This window comes from Myotis yumanensis, unplaced genomic scaffold, assembly GCF_028538775.1.
Source record: "Myotis yumanensis isolate MYYU_CA2020_CCGP unplaced genomic scaffold, mMyoYum1.0.hap1 SCAF_6, whole genome shotgun sequence".
Lineage (NCBI taxonomy): Eukaryota > Metazoa > Chordata > Mammalia > Chiroptera > Vespertilionidae > Myotis > Myotis yumanensis.
Window position 1 is genome coordinate 94,103,838 of NW_027223757.1, and position 18,678 is coordinate 94,122,515.

General features: G+C 50.9%; 2 protein-coding genes across 2 annotated transcripts; both read left to right on the forward strand.

Annotated features, from left to right (window-relative positions):
• Positions 1 to 389: 389 nt before the first annotated feature.
• On the forward strand, positions 390 to 3,949 carry LOC139013272 (HLA class II histocompatibility antigen, DM alpha chain). Its single transcript, XM_070419450.1, has 5 exons — positions 390 to 528; positions 1,728 to 2,009; positions 2,760 to 3,038; positions 3,247 to 3,375; positions 3,647 to 3,949. The coding sequence occupies exons 1-5, from the start codon at positions 435 to 437 to the stop codon at positions 3,649 to 3,651; spliced, it is 789 nt and encodes a 262-aa protein (XP_070275551.1). The 5' UTR covers positions 390 to 434; the 3' UTR covers positions 3,652 to 3,949.
• A 9,460-nt stretch (positions 3,950 to 13,409) lies between these two features.
• On the forward strand, positions 13,410 to 18,446 carry LOC139012635 (HLA class II histocompatibility antigen, DM beta chain). The gene is made up of 6 exons (XM_070418798.1): positions 13,410 to 13,677; positions 14,302 to 14,583; positions 15,813 to 16,097; positions 17,462 to 17,578; positions 17,721 to 17,756; positions 18,099 to 18,446. The coding sequence occupies exons 1-6, from the start codon at positions 13,599 to 13,601 to the stop codon at positions 18,113 to 18,115; spliced, it is 816 nt and encodes a 271-aa protein (XP_070274899.1). The 5' UTR covers positions 13,410 to 13,598; the 3' UTR covers positions 18,116 to 18,446.
• The last annotated feature ends 232 nt before the right edge of the window (positions 18,447 to 18,678 follow it).

Genomic DNA, 18,678 nt, shown 5'->3' on the forward strand with positions numbered 1-18,678 from the left:
AGACTTTAAGCTCTTTGAAAGCAGGAATTTGCCTTTGTATTTCCTGGCTCCAGAAGGCACTGGAGCTAATGACGGGAGGGAACTCGGAGAGCCAGGGGTTTGCTGCGGGACGAGGAGCTTCGCCACGGGCTCTGGCTGGGGTGAGACTCCTGGCTGAGGCTGAGCAGGCACCGGAGGGGCCCCCACCAGGAGGCAGACGTCTCTGCTCACCTACCCAGCCCAGTGACACACTCTGCTCTGGCCTGGGAAAGCCCTCTTCAGGAGGTTGCTGGCTCCAGGCCTCTCTCCCCAGAGACTGGTGATGCTGGAGCTTTCCCTCCTGTGATTGGTTAGCCAAAGGGGCAGGGACACTATTGGAAGTGAGCAGGCGGAACAGGGTCTGGGAGGGAGTTGGGCAGCTGGGGGCAGCTCCCTGCCCGCAGTGTGGGTGAAGGATGTATCCTGTGCAGGGCCCTCGACCTGGACCTGCGCTGCTGCAGCTACTGCACCTCCTGTGGCTGCTGCCCCACTACCGGGCCACCCCTCCAGGTATGACAGCACCTCCCCTTGGCGTCAGTGCCCACCCAGAGCCCTGGAGGAGAGCCCGCGCTTTGTAAATGGTGGGAAGTACTGCCGGGTAGTGGAGACTAGCAGAATCGGGACAGAGCTGCTATGGATGGATGGCAAACTGTCAGGGGTACCTTATACATTTCATGTAAGAGCTTCTTGAAGCAGAGATGATTATATCCATTTTCCAGATGAAGAAAGTGAGACTCAGAGTTTGAGTAACTCCTGTAAGTTCATACACTGGGAGGGGGTAGCGCTGGGATTCGAGCAAAGCAAATGTTATTTCCACGGCTCCACGCAGGAGCCACTGACTTGGGCATCAACTCACCTTGCAATTCTTTTTTTTTTAAAATATATTTTATTGATTTTTTACAGAGAGGAAGGGAGAGGGATAGAGAGTTAGAAACATCGATCAGCTGCCTCCTGCACATCTCCCACTGGGGATGTGCCGGCAACCCAGGTACATGCCCTTGACCGGAATTGAACCTGGGACCCTTCAGTCCGCAGGCTGACACTGAGCCAAACCGGTTTCGGCAACCTTGCAATTCTTGAAAAGTCTTCCTTGATTTCCCTCCCTGAGAAGGATGGGGCAGGGTGGAAGAATAATCTGGAAGCTCCCTCTTACTCGAAATGCCTATTATTCTCGGGATTGGGTATTGGGTAGGTTTCCTGCTCGCTGGCGGGATTTCTGCCAGAAGTTTCAAAAACGAGGGCTTATTTCTTGCAGCTCCGGGGTCACTTCCCCAATCCTGTCGTTGCCAGGGCTGGACGGTGGAGCGAGGGGAAGCCGTTTTCGGGGGCCAGTGAGGTGGCTGCAAAGAAGCCTGGAGACTGTTTTTCAGTTCAGCACGTGTGGGGGGAGGAGGGAGCAGTGTCACCTACAGCCTGGGGAGGGCGTGGCCGTTCCTTCACCTCCCTTCCAAGCCCGCCCCGCCCCCCACATTCACTAGGGTGGCCCAGGAATTAGACAAAGGTCTCCCAGGGCCTGTGCCGGGTTTCAGCCACCAGCAGCGACACTTTAGCCTGCAGACTTCAGACGGTGGGCCTTTTTATGGCAGAGGTAGTTTGGAGAGATCCTAGTGATTTCTTTTCGCCCCACAGGGTGGGAGAGCCCAGATAACACACTAGAGGGGCTCCCCCCTCAAGTGCTGCAGGCCTGACCCGCCCTGTCTCCTCCGCAGCAGCCGCAGGGTGGCGGGCCGGCCTGCAGAACCACACGTTCCAGCACACGGTGTACTGCCAGGACTGGAGCCCAGACGTAGGGCTCTCCGAGGTCTACGACGAGGACCAGCTCTTCTCCTTCGACTTTTCCCAGAACACCCGAGTGCCCCGCCTGCCCGAGTTTGCTGACTGGGCACAGAAGTCTGGAGATGCCTCCACCATTTTCTTTGACAAAGCATTCTGCCAAGCCATGGTCCAGGAAGTAGGCCCGCAGCTGGAAGGGAAAATCCCGGTGTCTAGAGGTCAGGATTTTGGGGGGTGGGGTGGGAGCTGCCTTCGGAACCTCATTAATCTACACGCCAGCCCCCCACCTCTGGGGCTCCGGTTCTCCCCCGGTCTTTGGGTTTTCTCCCAGCCACTGGCTGCGCCTGTCTCTGTGGGGGTTAGCAGACAGGGGCCTAGATTGGCGCGTCCCCAGGGTGAGTTAGACTTGAAGTCAGCGGGAGCAGGCCCTGGACGTGGTCTGCAAACTGCGGCTCTCGAGCCACATGCGGCTCTTTGGCCACTTGAGTGTGGCTCTTCCTAAGCCTTAGGAGTACCCTAATTAACTTAATAACAATGTACCTACCTATATCGTTTAAGTTTAAAAAATTTGGCTCTCAAAAGAAATTTCAATCATTGTACTGTTGATATTTGGCTCTGTTGCCTAATGAGTTTGCCGACCACTGGGGATGTGGGCGCTGGGGATGTGCCCAGCAGGGTAGACGGGGACCTGCCGCTGTTCCCGTGAGAAGCAGCTGGAGATCAGAGGGCACGGAGGGGCCTGGACAGGAAGAGCTGCAGGAAGCCAGGGGGCGGCCGCAGTGGCCCGGGCCTGGCTCTGCCTCTAGGTCCAGCTCTGCTTCTTGCCTAGAAGACCTCAGAGCCCAGCGCCCCCTACCTCCCCCCAAAGCCCACCCCATGACGGTCTCTGCCCTCCCCTCTTTATGCCACGCCCCTCTAAGCACTGGCTCCCTAAAGAGTCCCTTCTGTCCCTCCACCTGTGCCTCCAGGGTTTCCCGTGGTCGAGGTGTTCACGCTGAAGCCCCTGGAGTTCGGCAAGCCCAACACGCTGGTCTGCTTTGTCAGCAACCTCTTCCCGCCCACGCTGACGGTGGCCTGGCAGCATCACCTGGCCCCAGTGGAGGGCGCCGGGCCCACTTTCGTCTCCGCCCTCGATGGACTCAGCTTCCAGGCCTTTTCTTACTTAAACTTCACCCCGGCACCCTCGGACCTTTTCTCCTGCATTGTCACTCATGAGATTGACGGCTACACAGCGATTGCCTACTGGGGTGAGACCCTCCTCCCTGGAGCCGGGCTCCCTGGGGGCCGAAGGGGACAGGCCCACGGGAGCCTCCTTCTCCACCTGGTCCTTGTTTAGTCCAGTCTCACTCTTTCACGCCTCAGTTTCTCCCTTGTCAGCCCAGACACCCACATCATTCCCAGGGTGGGGGCTCCCTAACCAGGTCTCAGGGCCCGCCTGCTCCCCTTTGTCTCCAGTGCCCCACAACCCGCTGCCCTCGGATCTGCTGGAGAATGTGCTGTGCGGAGTGGCCTTCGGCCTGGGTGTGCTGGGCATCCTCATTGGCTTGGTCCTCATCATCCACTTCCGGAAGCCTTGCTCAGGCGGTACGTCGGGGCCCTGCCCGGATTCTCCTGGGCCCGGGGAGGACTGAGAGTGGCCCTCGGGCCCTTGGGTGGCGGGGCTGTATCAGCTCCATGGGCATCGCCTGCTTGGGGTCCCGGTTACACACAGGGTTGGGGGTCGCAGGGATGGCTTTCAGGGGCTGAGGAGTGATGGGAGCTGCAGGAAGGGTGCGGAGATGAGGGGCAAGGAGGGATCAACTGTTTGGGGAGGAGGGGGTCCCCCTGATGGCTTTCCCCGTCCTTCTCTCCTCAGACTGACTTCCTGATCCGAGTCTGATGCCAGCACCCGGGCCATCCCAGCAGGGGCTGCTCCTGTTCCTCACAGCCTGCCCAGCATCGCTCCTCCTCAGAGCAGAAGGCCCTGGGCCTCCCCTGGGCCTTCTATGCACATGTGTGTTCGTGTATCTGTGCACGTGCGTGTGCATGTGTGTTCATGTGTGTGCAGGTTTCTCAGCTGGGGCTGTGCTGCCCTGGCCTGCATCCCAGGGAACCCAGTGGCCTTTCTATCGTGACCACAATCCTTCCCACTTCAAGGCAATAAATCTCATTACTTTTTGTTGGTGTGGCTCCTTTTTTAACTCATGGTGTTTGTTTCTGGATATCTTAACTTGAGTGAGTTGTCATGTAAAATTCAACGTGCCTTAACCTGAACCTTGGGGGGTGGGGGTAGGGGGGAATGGGAACCCCCTGGCTCCTAGCTGCCTCCGTCCTGGTCCCAGCACCACGCGATGCTTTCACCCCCGCCAGCGCCTGCGACTGTGAGGAGTGAATGCAGAGCTGCCTCCCGCCCCGGGCGCACACAGTGCTGGGGTTTTTGCTGTGGGCATTTTGCACTTCACAGCCTTGAGAAGTGTACGCTCCCTTCCACCTTCGCCATCGCCCGGAAACGGGTGCAGGAGTGGCAAAGTAAGCCTCAGACGTTACTCTTGCTTTTATTGATTTTTTAAAATCCTCACCTGAAGATATTTTTCCATTGATTTTTAGAAAGAGTGGAAGAGAGAGGGAAAGACAAAGAGAAACATCGATGTGAAAGAAATACATCGATTGGTTGCCTCAGGCATGCGCCCTGACCAGGGCCCAGGTCAGAGAGGAGCCTGCAACCGAGGCACGTGCCCTTGACCAGAATCAAACCCGGGACCCTTTGGTCCACAGGCCGATGCTCTATCCACTGAGCCAAACCAGCGATGGTGATTTTTTTTTGATTTTTTTTTTAGAGAGAGGAAGGGGAGAGAGAGAGAGATAGAAACATCAGTAATGAGAATTGATGAGGCCTCCTGCACGCCCACTACTGGGGATCAACCCACAACCTGGGCATGTGCCCTGACTGGAAATCAGACATCCTGGTGCATGGGGTCCCGGTTACACACAGGGATGGGGGTCAAGGGGAACCCCCTCCTCCCCAACTGCGCTACTCCGGCCAGGCCAGACGCTGTTCTGACTCTGTCATGTCAGTTCTGTACACGCCTGAAGTGACATTTGAGCAGCCTGGAAGGGCCCGGAATTCACGTGTCCTTCCAAACGGTCTGTTCTCCCAGCGGCTGGTCCAGATAGAACTGAAAGTGTCGCCTGGGCCCATAGTGGGGCCCTAGGGCCGGGCACATGACTCCTGGGGCTAACCTACTTTGCATATGCTTTGCCTCTTGCTTTCTTTAGAAATGATGATAACAGTAGGATTGATGGGATTGATGTGAAGCTTAACTAAGTTACTATCTGTCAGATGCTTAGAACAGTGTTTGGCATGTAGAAAAGTTTCCCATTGAGAACGTGGGGTATTACCTTAACACTTTATGTTCCGGCAAAAATTGAAACTGCCAGTGGTTAGAAAGGATTTCTTAAGATCATTAAAGCTCAAACCATAGGGTTTTAAAGGCCAAAATTAAATCTATTCAGGGGGGAATCTGTGTTAACTGATGAGCTCCAAATGGAAGAAGGCATTTGCAATATTTATTCTGACATAAGATTACTATATTAAAAAATAAAAAGATTACTAAATAAAATATATTAGAAAACCCTACAAATTCACAAGAAAATGCAGTTTTTATATTTTTAAAATTTATCTTTATTGTTGAAAGTATTGCAGATGTCCCCCTTGCCCCCCATTGACCCCTTCTAGGCCAACCACACCCCCACCCCAGGCCTTCACCACCCTATTGTCTGTGTCCATGGGTTATGCATATATATATATACTAGAGGCCCAGGACATCCCTCTCACAATTTGGGACCGCTGGCTCCTAACTGCCCCCCCCCCGCCCCCTCCGCCAGCGTGATCACCTCTAACCGCCTCTGCCTGCCAGCCTGGTTGCCCCCAACTACCCCCCCTCTGACCTGGTCGCCCCCAACTGCCCCCCTCTGCTGACCTGGTCACCTCTAACTGCCCCCACCCCCACCAGCCTGGTTGCCCCTTACAGTCCCTCTTAACTGCTTGGTTGCCCCCAACTGCCACCCCCCCCACTGGCCTGGTCACCCCTGATTGCCTCCCTCTGCTGGCCTGGTTGCCCCCAACTCCCCTCCCGCCGACCTGGTTGCCCCAAGCAGCCTGCTGTTCAGTTGTTTGGTCATCCCTCACTAACCTCCCTGCTGACCGGGCCACCCCACGCAGCCTGCTGTTCGGTCATTACTGTTACTGTGATGGTGTCCTGGACAATTTGCATATTCCTCTATCATTAGTATAGGTATGCATACAAGTTCTTCAGTTGATCTCTTCCTACTTACCCATCCTCCCCTGTCTTCCTTTTGAGATTCTGTTTCGTGCTTCTATGTCTCTGGATCTATTTTATTCATCAGTTTATTTTGTTCATTGGATCCCACATATGACTGAGATCATGTAATACTTGTCTTTCTCTGACTGGATTATTTCACTTAGCATAATACTCTCCAGATCCATCCATCCTGTCCTGAAGGAAAAGAAATACTTATTTTTTACTGCTGTATAGTATTCTATGGTATAAACGTACCATCTACTACTGATGGGCACTTGGGCTGTTTCCAGATCTTTGCTATTGTAAATTGTGCTGCTATGAACATAGGGGTGCACACATTCTTTCTGACTGGTGTTTCAGGTTTCTTAAGATATAACCATAGAAGTGGGATCACTGGGCCAAATGGCAGTTCCATATTTAATTTTTTGAGGAAACTCCATACTGTTTCCCATAATGGCTATCCCAATCTGCATTCCCACCAGCAGTGTACTAGGGTTCCCTTTTCTCCACATCCTCGCCAGAATTTGCTATTTGTTGCTTTGTTAATGGTAGCCATTCTGACAGGCCAGGGGTGATACCTCATTGTCAATTGAATTTTTATCTCAATGAGAACATCTTAAAAGGTTTTTTTTTAAAGTTTAATATATGAAATTTTAGGAATATAGAAGTTATAGGGAAATAGTCAAATATTCAAACTACTGCCCTAACTGGTTTGGCTCAATGGATAGAGCGTCAGCCTGCCGACTGAAGGGTCCCGGGTTCGATTCCGGCCAGGGGTACATGCCTGGGTTGAGGCTCGGTCCCCAGTAGGGGGCGTGTGGGAGGCAGCCAATCAATGATTCTCTCTCATCATTGATGTTTCTATCTCTCTCTCCCTTCCGTCCTCTCTAAAATCAATAAAATATATTTTAAAAAATATTCAAACTACCTTTATTCAGTTACCAACTCACAAATTTAAAGTCACATTTTCTAATGTAATATATGAATGTAGGCATATTGCTGTTTCCACTCTCAGACTTAATAACACAATTTTATTCTACTTCTTCTAATGAGTTTATTAATTGAGATCATTTTAGGATGCTGTATCTTCTCCAAAGAGCTGGAACCATGTGGCCTGAATTTGGAAAGAAAAACCCTAAGGACTTCTGTAGAAGGCAAATCCCTCTTTTCCTGACGAGTGATTTTGGGTGAAAGCTTGGCCTTGCATTGGCCTGGCTGTGTATGATATTCCCCGGCACTATGACTAGTGTGATTGTTTTCCGCTCATGTGGAGGTCGTTATTGACCTAGAATTTTTCTACTCAGTGTAAGGATACAACTTCCTTTTCCTCCAAATAGTAAATTGATCTTGTTAATACCAATGACCAAATATTCCATTTATCCCCAGGGATTTTACAAGTTCCCTTTATGGATGGATTTGTCTGTGGATTATTCAGTTACTGTGTCAGCATTGGATTGTTTTAATTACTGTAGCTTTTTAATATTCTCTTCTTTATGAAAATTGTCTAAGATACTCATGGTCTTTGTTTCCATGGACATTTTGGAATCAGCTTGTCAGTTTCTCCCCAAATTCTGCTGTGATTCCGGTTGGGACATCATTTTGGTTATGTCATTTGGATATGGGGGAAATTGATTTTTTCGTTATGTTAGGATGCCCTATCCAGGAAAATGATATGTCTCTTTACTTCTTCAGGTTTTCATTTATGTAATTTAATAAAGTTTTCCCCCTCATAAAGTTCTTCTACTTTTATGTTAATTTCTACATATATTATGGTTCTTATTAATATTATAAATGTTTGGCAATTTTCCATTATTTTAATCGATTATTAGAAGTATAGGATTTAGGCCCTAGCCGGTTTGGCTCAGTCAATAGAGCATTGGCCTGCGGACCAAAGGGTCCTGGGTTGGATTCCGGTCAAGGGCATGTACCTTGATTGCAGGCTCCTCCCTGGCCCAGGCCCTGGTTGGGGATCGTGCAGGAGGCAACCAATTGATGTGTTTCTACACACATCGATATTTCTCTCTGTCTTTCCCTCTCTCCTACTCTTCCTAAATATCAACGGAAAAATATCCTTGGGTGAGGATTAACAACAACAACAACAAATAACAAAGTCAACTTAAAAAGAAGTATAGGATTTAGGATAATAAATCCGGAGTTGAAGTTATGCTTCGTTACTTCGTATCTGGGTAAGTCCGGGCTGCACTGACCTCCCTCGCCTCCCTTCTCTCCTAGTTAAATGGAGGCTACGCTGGGCAAGAGCTGTGGTGGCCAATCGGGCAGGACACCCCCTGGTAGTGCAAGCGATTTGGCTGCAGGATGGAAGGATGACCGACTAGTTACAGCAACTGTAACCCAGAGGTCAGGGCTAGAGCTCGAATCCCGGTGGGGGAGCGGGAGGTGGGGGGGCGGGCGAGATGGGGGAGCAGCGCAACCCTGCAGGTGCAGGTGTGTGTGGTTTTGAGAAGACATTGAGGGAAGTCACAAGTGTGGTCTCAGGCGATTGCTTTTAGATTACAGAGAATTGGTGGGTGGAGCAGCTCTTGAGTATGAAGTGGAGGCTGAGTCAAAAGCACCTGCGCCGAAGAGGAACCTGAGACCCGCGGGCGCGGCGCTAGGACGTTCCCAGAAGAGATGTCACGACGGCCATCCTCGCAGGAAAGGCGCGCCACCACCGCGTGACTGCCTCCGGGTCCAGTGCCTCATTGCCGTTCCTTTCTGTGGGAGCCGCGGGCTCCTGGCAGACCGGGCAGCACGGTGACCGGGCCGGGCTAGCGGAGCTCCCTGCCCCACGGAGGCCCTGCGGGCCGGACGGCGAGGGCGCCCTGCCGCGCGGCCACGGTGACTTCCCTTCCCCTTTTCAGTCCACTGGCCTCCTGCTAACTCGCTTTGACATACATGCTTCTCACAGGTGTTTATTCTCCCTCCCCACGGACTCTAACCCAGTGGTTCTCAACCTTGGCTGCACATTGGAATCACCTGGGAATCTTTTAAAAATCCTGATTCCTGGGCCTCATCCTCTGGAAATTCTGTTTCTCTGTTATGGGGTGAGGCCACAACATTAGTAACAAAGAAACAGAATTTCCGGAGGATGAGGCCCAGGAATCAGGATTTTAAGGATTCCCGGGTGATTCTAATGTGCAGCCGAGGTTGAGAACCACTGCTCGAGTGAAGGAGGGATGATGGGGCAGAGGCCGCGTCGCCCAGCTCTGGGGGGTCCTGCCGTGCTTCCGAGCGAACACCTTGGTCGTCCAGTTCTGGCACGTGGGCAAGGGGGCTCACGCCGGGGCGCTTGCTCGGTGCGGTGACTTTGGGGCCCCCACCTCTTCAGTCCTAGCGCTGCACACGGTTATCCAGTCACCAGCAGCCGGGGGGCACTGAGATACTCCCTGGGGTTGACTGGCGGCGGGGGCAGGGCTTTGTCTGTAAAAACAACGCGGGGTTAAGAGGAAGACACTGCTTCGCTGAGCGTAGGTCTGGGTTTTTCCGTCCTTCTTCATTCTAAAAATCGCCCGCAGTCTTCCCTTTAATGGAGAAGTGAAAGCCACATCTCCTGCTGCTGCCTCACGGGTCTCACATCTCAGCTGCCAGAGAGACCTGGGCGCGGGCCCGGCGGGCGCGGGTGCGGGTGCGGGTGCGGGTGCGGTGCGGGCGCGGGCGCTGGACCACACCGAGCAGTCCTGGGTGGGGCCCGGCTCTGTCAACAGGAGCCCCGCGCCTAGTTCCTGCGAGGTTGGGCTCCTCCTACCCAGCGGGAGGGAGGGTGCGAGGAGGAAGTGTGTGTGCGCAGAACTCACCCAGGTTGGAACCGTTGAAAGAGAAAGTGGAAGAGACTTTAACGAGTTCTAGGAGCAGAAGGAATTCTGAGAACTGGAAAGACGAGGCTTGGCTGGATCCGGGGCGCTCCCCTTTCTCCTTTCCTCAGCCGAGGCCACCACTAGCCATGCGGTCGTCTCAGTCCCAGGGTGCAGCGTGTGTGTGTGTGTGTGTGGGTGGCGGGGGGGGGGGCACGCGCCCGCCTCCACACTTGGGTGTGTATCTTTCGACCTCTTTCCAAAACTGTAAAATGAGGACAATTAACAGGACTTTGAGGTTAAATGAGACAGCAGGTATAGTATAGTATCTGTCACCACATAGAAGCTCAACAAATGTTGGACTCTCCACGCAGTCTCTGCCACTCCAACACACTCGATAGCTCATTAGATGAGGTAGTATCTAGATCAGTCTTATCGCCCGGGCGCCGGGAAACTCGGGCACACCTTCAGTTAAGCTCAGTTATAGGAAGCAAGTCTTTTCTTTCTGATATTCCTTCACTGGGGTATTACTTTTGGTTCATGCTTTTTCCCCTCCCATTTTTCTTCATAAAGATCAGAAATTTCTTGGGGTGGAGGACAGACAAGTGTGGTGACAGCTCCCCCCCCCCCCCCATTCTCTTTGTTTAGCTCACTATCAAATCAAATCCAAGAGCTTTCAGAGACCACGGTGAGAACAGGCAGCTCTGGAGCCTGTTGGGGAGCTGAGAGAGACCAAGTTAAGGCTGTAAATTTGTGATGGAAAAAGACATCAATGCTATAATTCATAAAGGGACAGGAGAATGAATTGCCATTTAAAGTCTGCCTTTTCACCCTCGCTGGTTTGGCTCAGTGGATAGAGCATCAGCCTGGGGACTGAAGGGTCCCAGGTTTAATTCTGGTCAGGGGCACATGCCCAGGCTGCAGTCCCCAGTGGGAGGCGTGGGGGAGGCAGCTGATCAATGATTCTCATCATTGATGTTTCTATCTCTCCCTTTCCCTTCCTCTCTGAAATAAATAAAATATATTTAAAAAATAAATAAAATCTGTCTTTTCCAGGCTAATGGAAAGATATTCTATGTTCATGGATGGGAAGAATCAACATAGTTAAAATGGATATATGTTACCCAAAGCAATATACAGATTTAATGCAATCCTCATAAAAATACCAATGTTCTTCTTTAAACAAACAGAATGAGAAATCACCAGATTTGTGTGGAACCACAAAAGATTCTGAATAGCTAAAGCAAACGTGAAAAAAAAAGAACAAAGCTGGAGGTGTCACACTACCTGACTTCAGATTTCACTACAGAGCTACAATAATCAAAACAGTACGGTACTGGCAGAAACACACACACACAGACCAATGGAACAGAATTGAGAGCCCAGATATAAAACCACATGTATATGGGCAAGTAATTTTTGACAAAGGAGCAAAAAACACACAATGGAGAAAACCTCTTCAATAGATGGTGCCGTGAAAATTGGGAAGCCACATGCAATAGAATGATTACAGTTTGTCTCCATGTACAAAATCTAATTCAAAATGGATCAAAGACCTAAATATAAGACCTGAAACAGGAAATTACATAGAAGAAAACATAGGTACTAAATGTATGGACCTTGGCCTTAGAGAACATTTTATGAATTTGACCCAAGAGGCAAGGGAAGTAAAGGCAAAAATAGATGAATGGGACTGAATCAAACTAAAAGCTTCTGCACAGCAAAAGAAACTGACAACAAAACAAAAAGGCAGCCAACTGAAGGGCAGGTGATATTTGCAAACAACAGCTCCGACAAGGGGGTAATATTCAAAGTATATAAATAAGTCATACAATTCACCACCAAACAAACAAACAACCCAATTACAAAGTGGTCAGAGGACCCGAACAGACACTTCTCCCAAAGCATACAAATGGCCAATAGATACATGAAGAGACGCCCAACTTCACTAGCTATTAGGGAGATGCAAATAAAAAGTACAATGAGACCTTACCTCACACCTTAGAATGACTATCATCCACAAGACTAGTAATGATAAGTGTTGGAGAGGTTGTGGAGAAAAAGGAACCGTCATTCACTGTTGTTGGGAATGTAGACTGGTACAGCCACTATGGAAAACAGTCTGGCAATTCCTCCAAAAATTAAGAATAGAGTTACCATATGTATGACCCAGCAATCCCTCTTCTGGGTATCTACTTGAAAAACTTGAAAACATTTATTTCCAAGGACATATGCACCCCTATGTTCATTACAGCATTATTCACAGTGGCCAAGATATGGAGACTTAACAAAGTGTCCTTTGATAGAGGATTGGATAAAGAAAAGGTGGTACATCTATACTATGGAATACCAATCAGCCATAAGAAAAGATGAAATAGTGTCATTTGCAATAACATAGATGGACCATGAGAATATTATGGAAAGTGAAATAAGTCAGTCAGTAAAAGCTAAGAACCATATGACTTTACTCATATGTAGGATATAAAACTGAAACTCACAGACAGCAAACAGTATAGTGGTTACTGAGGGGTAGTAAAAGTAATGATGTGATGGAGAATGATTTGATTTTGGGTGGTGTGCACACAGTGCAATGTCTATATAGATCTCGTATCATAGACATGTACACTTGAAACCTATGTGATCCTATTGGCCAATGTCACCCCAATAAATTTAATTTAAAAATAAAAAAATAAATTCCAGGGGAAGAAAAGTAGGGGGGATTTATCTTATTTTTCTCATGGCTTCATAATGCAGGGACCTGCCCCAGTTCAGATGGGACCAGCGGGGGAAGCACACAGGGGAGTTTCGAGTTTGGGGGCAAACAGGTGAGCTTTGGGCACTGGCCCGTCACCAGCATTTATCAAGGGGTTTAAGTAGAGTTGGACTGCTGGCTGCCCTGAGGTGGCTCACAGCGTAGGAGGATAGGGTTTCCTGCTTCAGGAAGCAGAAAGGAGGACATGAAACTCCACTGGCCGGACAAAGGAAGACTGGAGGCCCAGGCGGGTTTTCAGGCCATGTCCCTGGCCTGCGTGCGGGGTGCAGCCGCCTTCCATATTCTGCTGTCTTGCTTTGAGGCCGGAGGGAACCCTGCGCTCTCCCGTGTCTCCTTCCTTCTCCGCATTCCTGCCTCTGTCACCTCCCCCAGAAGGTCTCTTCCGTGTCCTCAGTCTGCTGGGTGACAGGGCAGAACAAGGGTTAAGGAATATCTTCCCAACTTACCTCCCTTTAAGGAACAAAATATGTTATCTAGTCGGTCTTTGGGGAAGACATTGAGAGGAAACAGCTTAGCCAGCGAGCAGGACTGGTGCAGGCGTCCTGGTCCTGGGAATACTGGGAGTATTCCCTCCACTGACCCAGGGAAATCCACATACAGACTGGTTTTTTCATTCCACAGTAAGAGCTAAGAGACCAGGAGTTGTTTAGGGCCCAGGGCAAGATGAGATTTACCTAGCAACTGATGACGCTACACTGAGGCACTCACCGATTTGTCTCTATGTTTGTCCCTGACAACCTAGCCAATCTGACAACCCTCAGTTTGGGACGCGACTTGGGTGAGCTGGTAGGAACAAGTTAGTATCTATCACTTGTTTATTGGGGATCAAGGGGCCTGGGCAATACCATATTCTGCTCAGGGTCTGGAGATCAACACCCAGGCTGGGGTTTCTGGGGCAGGTGAAGACTCAAGGCCCCTGGAAGAGCTGGTCCGGGGGACCGAATGCCCCGGCTCCCCAGGCAGATCATGAGCGCACTCCTGCGGCTGCTGCTGGGCCTCAGCCTGGGCTGCACCGGAGCAGGTAAGGGCATTCCTTCCTGGGACCCGCCTTCCTCTGCTGCTGTTCGGGGCAGGGGGCTCAGTCTTGTTATTGGATTTGGACGCACTGACTGGTTTGTCTCCCTGCTACATACTCCGATGGCACTTGCACTGTACCTTTGTAGGGGTTTTAATAGTAATGAGGCTGTGGAATCATTTGTGTGATAAGGACCTCGGGCTGGGATGGAGCAAGGACTGCATCCCCGTCTCCTCCCTCAGTGCCCGGCACACTGCCAGAGCTTCCTGCATGTGTACGGAGTGAATATTTGTAACAGATCCAGCACGGAGCAAGGCCGACTCTTTCTCTTCACCCCTCCTCTCACTCAATAATGTGCCTCATTGAAGGTCTTGGCCTGGGCAAATTGTCATTTTTTAAACATGCAGATAATTTTGGGCCACTCCTGTCCCCATACTTGGTCTCACATAAGGAGGAAACAGGTTCTAAAAACACCTCTGCTGCTACCATCTAATCCCTTAATCGGGGCTCCTGGGGACTCCAGTTCATGAGCTTGGTCAGTAGATGCTGCCCAAGGTGGGACCCTCGTGTCCGGTCTCTGGGTGTCACTGACCCTGGCTTCTGCCCCGCCCTCTCCTCTGGCTCCTGCAGGCGGCTTTGTGGCCCACGTGGAAAGCACCTGTCTGCTGGATGATGACGGGATTCCACAGGATTTCACTTACTGTATCTCCTTCAACAAAGATTTGCTGACCTGCTGGGATCCAGAGAAGAGAGCAATGGTCCCTCTTGAATTTGGGATGCTGAATCCCTTGGCCGCTAACCTCGCAAATTACCTCAACGACCAGGAAATCCTGCACCAGCGCTTGTCTTCGGGGCTCCAGGACTGTGCCACACGCACACAGCCCTTTTGGGAATCCCTGACCCAAAGGACACGTAAGGAGAGAGGGGCGCGCGGGGTGGGGGGGTGCTTTTAGAAAGCACAGCTGAGAGAGGGGAGGCCAAGGAGGATCCCTGCAGGCAAGGGGCTTGAGATTTGGGCAGAAAGTGTGTGGACCTGGATGTAGAAAGAGGGAGGTTGGCCCTAAAGCGGACATAGGTGGTCGGCAGGGGTGGAGCAGGAACAAAGGAGGGGAAGTGATGCTTGAGGCCGCTTGGAGCTCTGGAGAGGACAGTCCGCTGCTTTCCTCCTAGGCAGGCACCTCCGGGGCCGGTCCCAGCTCCACCGGGCGTGGCAGAATAGCCAGGATGGCTTCCCCACGCGCACGCCTTTCGGTCCCAGGATCTGAGCTTCCAGGCCTGGGGTGGACCCGGCATGGGAGCTGAGGGAAGCCTCCGACCCTGCATGCTCTCTGCACTGAGAATGACTCAGAGCCGTCAAAGGAGACTTGGTCTCCACAGGGCAAAGTATTGTGCCCTGGGGTGTGGCTTCTGACCTGCCTTTCTTGGAATTGCCTGGGGAAGGTGCTCCTGAAAAGTGCGAGCCCTCAGACCCATGGAGTGAAAATCCCTGGGGATTCAGGCGAGGGAATCTGCATGTTACCACTACTTCTGGGATTTTGTTTGAAAAGCACCAAGATAGTGGCAAGCAGGAGGGTGACCTAGGAGAGTAAGCTAGTAAAAAATGTGTACATTCACAGTCGCATTCATTTAAACTACATTTATCCAAATTTAAGAGTCCTGAGTTGGGCTTGTTTCCTTAAATTATTTGAGGAAAAAGGACTTTATTTAGCAAATTTATTTGTTGAATGAGGTTTGAGGACAAGTCTTTTTCTACCTTTGCATAAACCCTAATTTATAACTCGGGACCACCGTCAGCTTATGTTTCTGAGATAAATACAGGGCCTCCTGGAACAGCTTGCAGTTCAGACCTGGCTATGCTTATTGTGATCAAACATAATTTTGGAGGAGAAAAAACGGGAGGGGCAGTGAAGGAATGGGGGAAAATAAAGAGTGAAGCAGGAGTAAATCCTTATTCCTTATTTCAAAGGGATGTGTGGGGGCCCAGGTGGGCATGCGAAGGGTGATTTGGCCAACTCCATGAAGAAATAAAAAAAAAAACACACAAAAAAACAAACAAACATAAAAAAAAGAATTAAAAAGGAAGGAAACCAGGTTGGAGAGAAGGCTCTCCCTCCTTCATGACCACTGTTTCCTCTGTGCAGGGCCACCATCTGTGCAAGTAGCCAAAGCCACTCCCGTTAACACGCGGGAGCCCGTGATGCTGGCCTGCTACGTGTGGGGCTTCTACCCGGCCGATGTGACCATCACGTGGAGGAAGAACGGGCAGCTTGTCCCCCCTCACGGCAGTGCCCATAAGGTTATCCAGTCCAATGGAGACTGGACCTACCAGACCCTCTCCCATTTAGCCACAACACCCTCTTTCGGGGACACCTACACCTGTGTGGTGGAGCACTTTGGGACTCTTGAGCCCATCCTTCAGGACTGGAGTAAGTGCATGGTGGGGATGGGGGGGATGGGGGGGAGTAGGATTAAAGCAGACAACTATTGCAAGTGGTGGTCGAAAGTGAACACCAATATTTCAGCAGAGGGAGTGAGATGTGGGGAGGTCCTCGGTGCATGGGAGAGGGAGATGCCGAGAATGAGAAGTGGGTCTGGAGGAACTATGGAGGGCGTATGACTGGAGATGGGGGGGGGGCGGGCAATGGGATACAGGAACGGAGAGTCAGTTGTTGTTGCCGTTGTTATGGTGGTGTGGTTGATGTCATGTGCTTGTCTGAGGTGGGAGGGGAGCAGGGCTGTCCTGAAAAGAGGATGTAGATTTTAGAACCAAAAATTGTGATGCAATATTCTAGAGTCCTCAGATATCCACTGTTCTGTTGTTGGGTAGGAATGGGAATTAGAGAAATAAAGAAGGTTGCAGAAGAAAGGGGACTCTCTCCTGGCCCGGGGCAGTGCTAGATTTGGGCTGCTCTATCTGGTGGATGCTTGGGGGGCTAACGAACAAGAAGCCAGTCATGATTGCTCAAACCCCAGGATTGGGGGTAGTTGAAGGAACTGAGAAGTTGCACACAGATCTGGGGATCCTTGGGAAAGAGAAGAGGAAGAAATGAAGAAGAGGAAGTGTGTACAAAGGGCCAGGAATAGGATGCCACACTGGCTGCTGGGAGCAGACCTCGCCCTGTGGGAAGTGTGCGTCTTATTGGGCAGCTGCGAAGGGCATGAGGAGCAGAGAGAGGAACCCACAGGCTCACCTGAGCTCTCCTGGGAAAGTCTCCTGCACAGCCTGCCCAAGAAGTTCCCTTTGGTGGTGGAATGTTCATTTAACCTGAGAAAGGATTCCAGGTGGGACAGGGTTTAGAGTAGCATCAGCTCTAGGCTGTGAATGGGCTGGAGACAGGTTCTGGAAGAACACACGGGAAATCCGGATGTGGGCAGGAGGAGACACGTAACTCGTGGAATACAACCACTGGAAGTTAGGAAAGGTGGAAAGACATGTTAATAGGAAAAACTCAGATAGAGCAAGTAAGAGAGCAGACATTGTCACCATGGGTCATTGGAAAGGGGAATGAGGAACCCTTTATTCTTTGGTGAGGGTGCCTCTGGGGTGAAGGAAGAGAGGCCCCACCATACTTGACAGGAACTAGAAGCCAGGGAGCTAACTTTAGGGGTCCCCTAAGATTACTCTAGGAATATTCACAGAATGGGAGTTTTGAGGAGTGAGGTGGAGTGAGCTAGAACTTTGGGGTTGGGAAAAAGCCCCTTGGAACCCGCTAGGTGGAGGTTGAAATAAATAAAGTTGCTCTGGGGATGAGCAACAGGGATTGGTTCTAGTAGGTTTCTGTTTTTGCAGCCCCTGGACTGTCCCCGGAGCAGACAGTGAAGGTTTCTGTGTCTGTAGTGACTCTGGGCCTGGGCCTCCTCATCTTCTCCCTGGGTTTGCTCAGCTGGCGGAGAGCTGGCTCCTCTGGTGAGTGGCCTTCCTGAACTCCCAATCTCCGCTGACTCCAGTCAATGATTGGTTCTCTCATTGCTACTTCATTTGCTGTGAATAATGCCAGAGACTTTTATCCATAAAGACTTCCCTCTAATCAACTATTTTCCTCTCCTAGGTTATACTGTCCTCGCTGGGTCCACGTATCCACAAGGTAACATCTGTGTTGGTCTGTTTGCCTACGGGCCCTTTGGGAGGGGTGAAGTTTGAGGGGTCAGGGTTGGGTTCAGCTAGTGGTGCTTTTTGGAGGGGTGAGCTTCCACAGGCATCAGGCCAAGAGCACGAGTTAGCCACCACTCTTGGGATTAGGAGCTGCTTCCTGTGTGTGCCTACCTTCCTCATCTACCCAATGGAGTGTCTACAGGGAGGAGGATGCGGATGGCTCTGGGATTTTCAGTATCACTGTATTAAGGGCTCAGGCATGATGGTTACAGAGACAAATGTTGGGGTCAGGTTGGTTTGAAGCCTTGTTATCTCCTTTTTATTTCTTCTGCAGGTCGGCACATTTCCTAGAGGCAGGATTCTGCAGCGTCCACTCCACAAGAGAAAGATTCAAACTCTTAGTGGTGTCTGCGCTCTTCCAACATCCTCAGACCCTCTGATTTCTCTGGGATTCTCCATCCATTTCTTTGAGTTTTCCAGTCTCCTCCATATGTAAACCTTAGCAACTTGGAGGAGCTCATTTCTGGGAATATTCTGTAACCAAGTTACTGTCCAAGGCTATGTTTCTGGGATGAATGTAATCCTGGGAAGGAGGCCAAAGTTGCTCCTCGGGCCCCACTGTGACACACGGGCAGTGAGTCGCTGGTGACATCGCCGAGGAATAAACTCTGGTGGAAGCACAGCTTTTCCCTGCCTTTTCCTGCGGCGCTGGGGAGGGGCCATGGGCAGAGTTGGGGGCTGGGGTTGATGCTCTCCTACTTGAGTGGAGGAGTTCTCCTCCCATTTCTCCATCTAGAAAGATGGAATTTGAGACAGTTTTAAAATTTGTAATTTATAAGAAGAAATTGAACTGTGGAGGGATGGACTCACAGAGTAGAGGAAGGGGTTAACAGTTCATCTTGCTTACTTCATAA

What these genes read in the sequence shown, in the direction of transcription:
- LOC139012635 (XM_070418798.1), top strand. Translation starts at nt 13,599, where the DNA reads ATGCCCCGGCTCCCCAGGCAGATCATGAGCGCACTCCTGCGGCTGCTG. An exon ending in ATCCCTGACCCAAAGGACAC is followed by an intron (nt 14,584 to 15,812) that starts GTAAGGAGAGAG and finishes TCCTCTGTGCAG; the next exon opens with GGCCACCATCTGTGCAAGTA. An exon ending in GCCCATCCTTCAGGACTGGA is followed by an intron (nt 16,098 to 17,461) that starts GTAAGTGCATGG and finishes CTGTTTTTGCAG; the next exon opens with CCCCTGGACTGTCCCCGGAG.
- LOC139013272 (XM_070419450.1), top strand. Translation starts at nt 435, where the DNA reads ATGTATCCTGTGCAGGGCCCTCGACCTGGACCTGCGCTGCTGCAGCTA. An exon ending in CTACCGGGCCACCCCTCCAG is followed by an intron (nt 529 to 1,727) that starts GTATGACAGCAC and finishes TCTCCTCCGCAG; the next exon opens with CAGCCGCAGGGTGGCGGGCC. An exon ending in GAAAATCCCGGTGTCTAGAG is followed by an intron (nt 2,010 to 2,759) that starts GTCAGGATTTTG and finishes CTGTGCCTCCAG; the next exon opens with GGTTTCCCGTGGTCGAGGTG.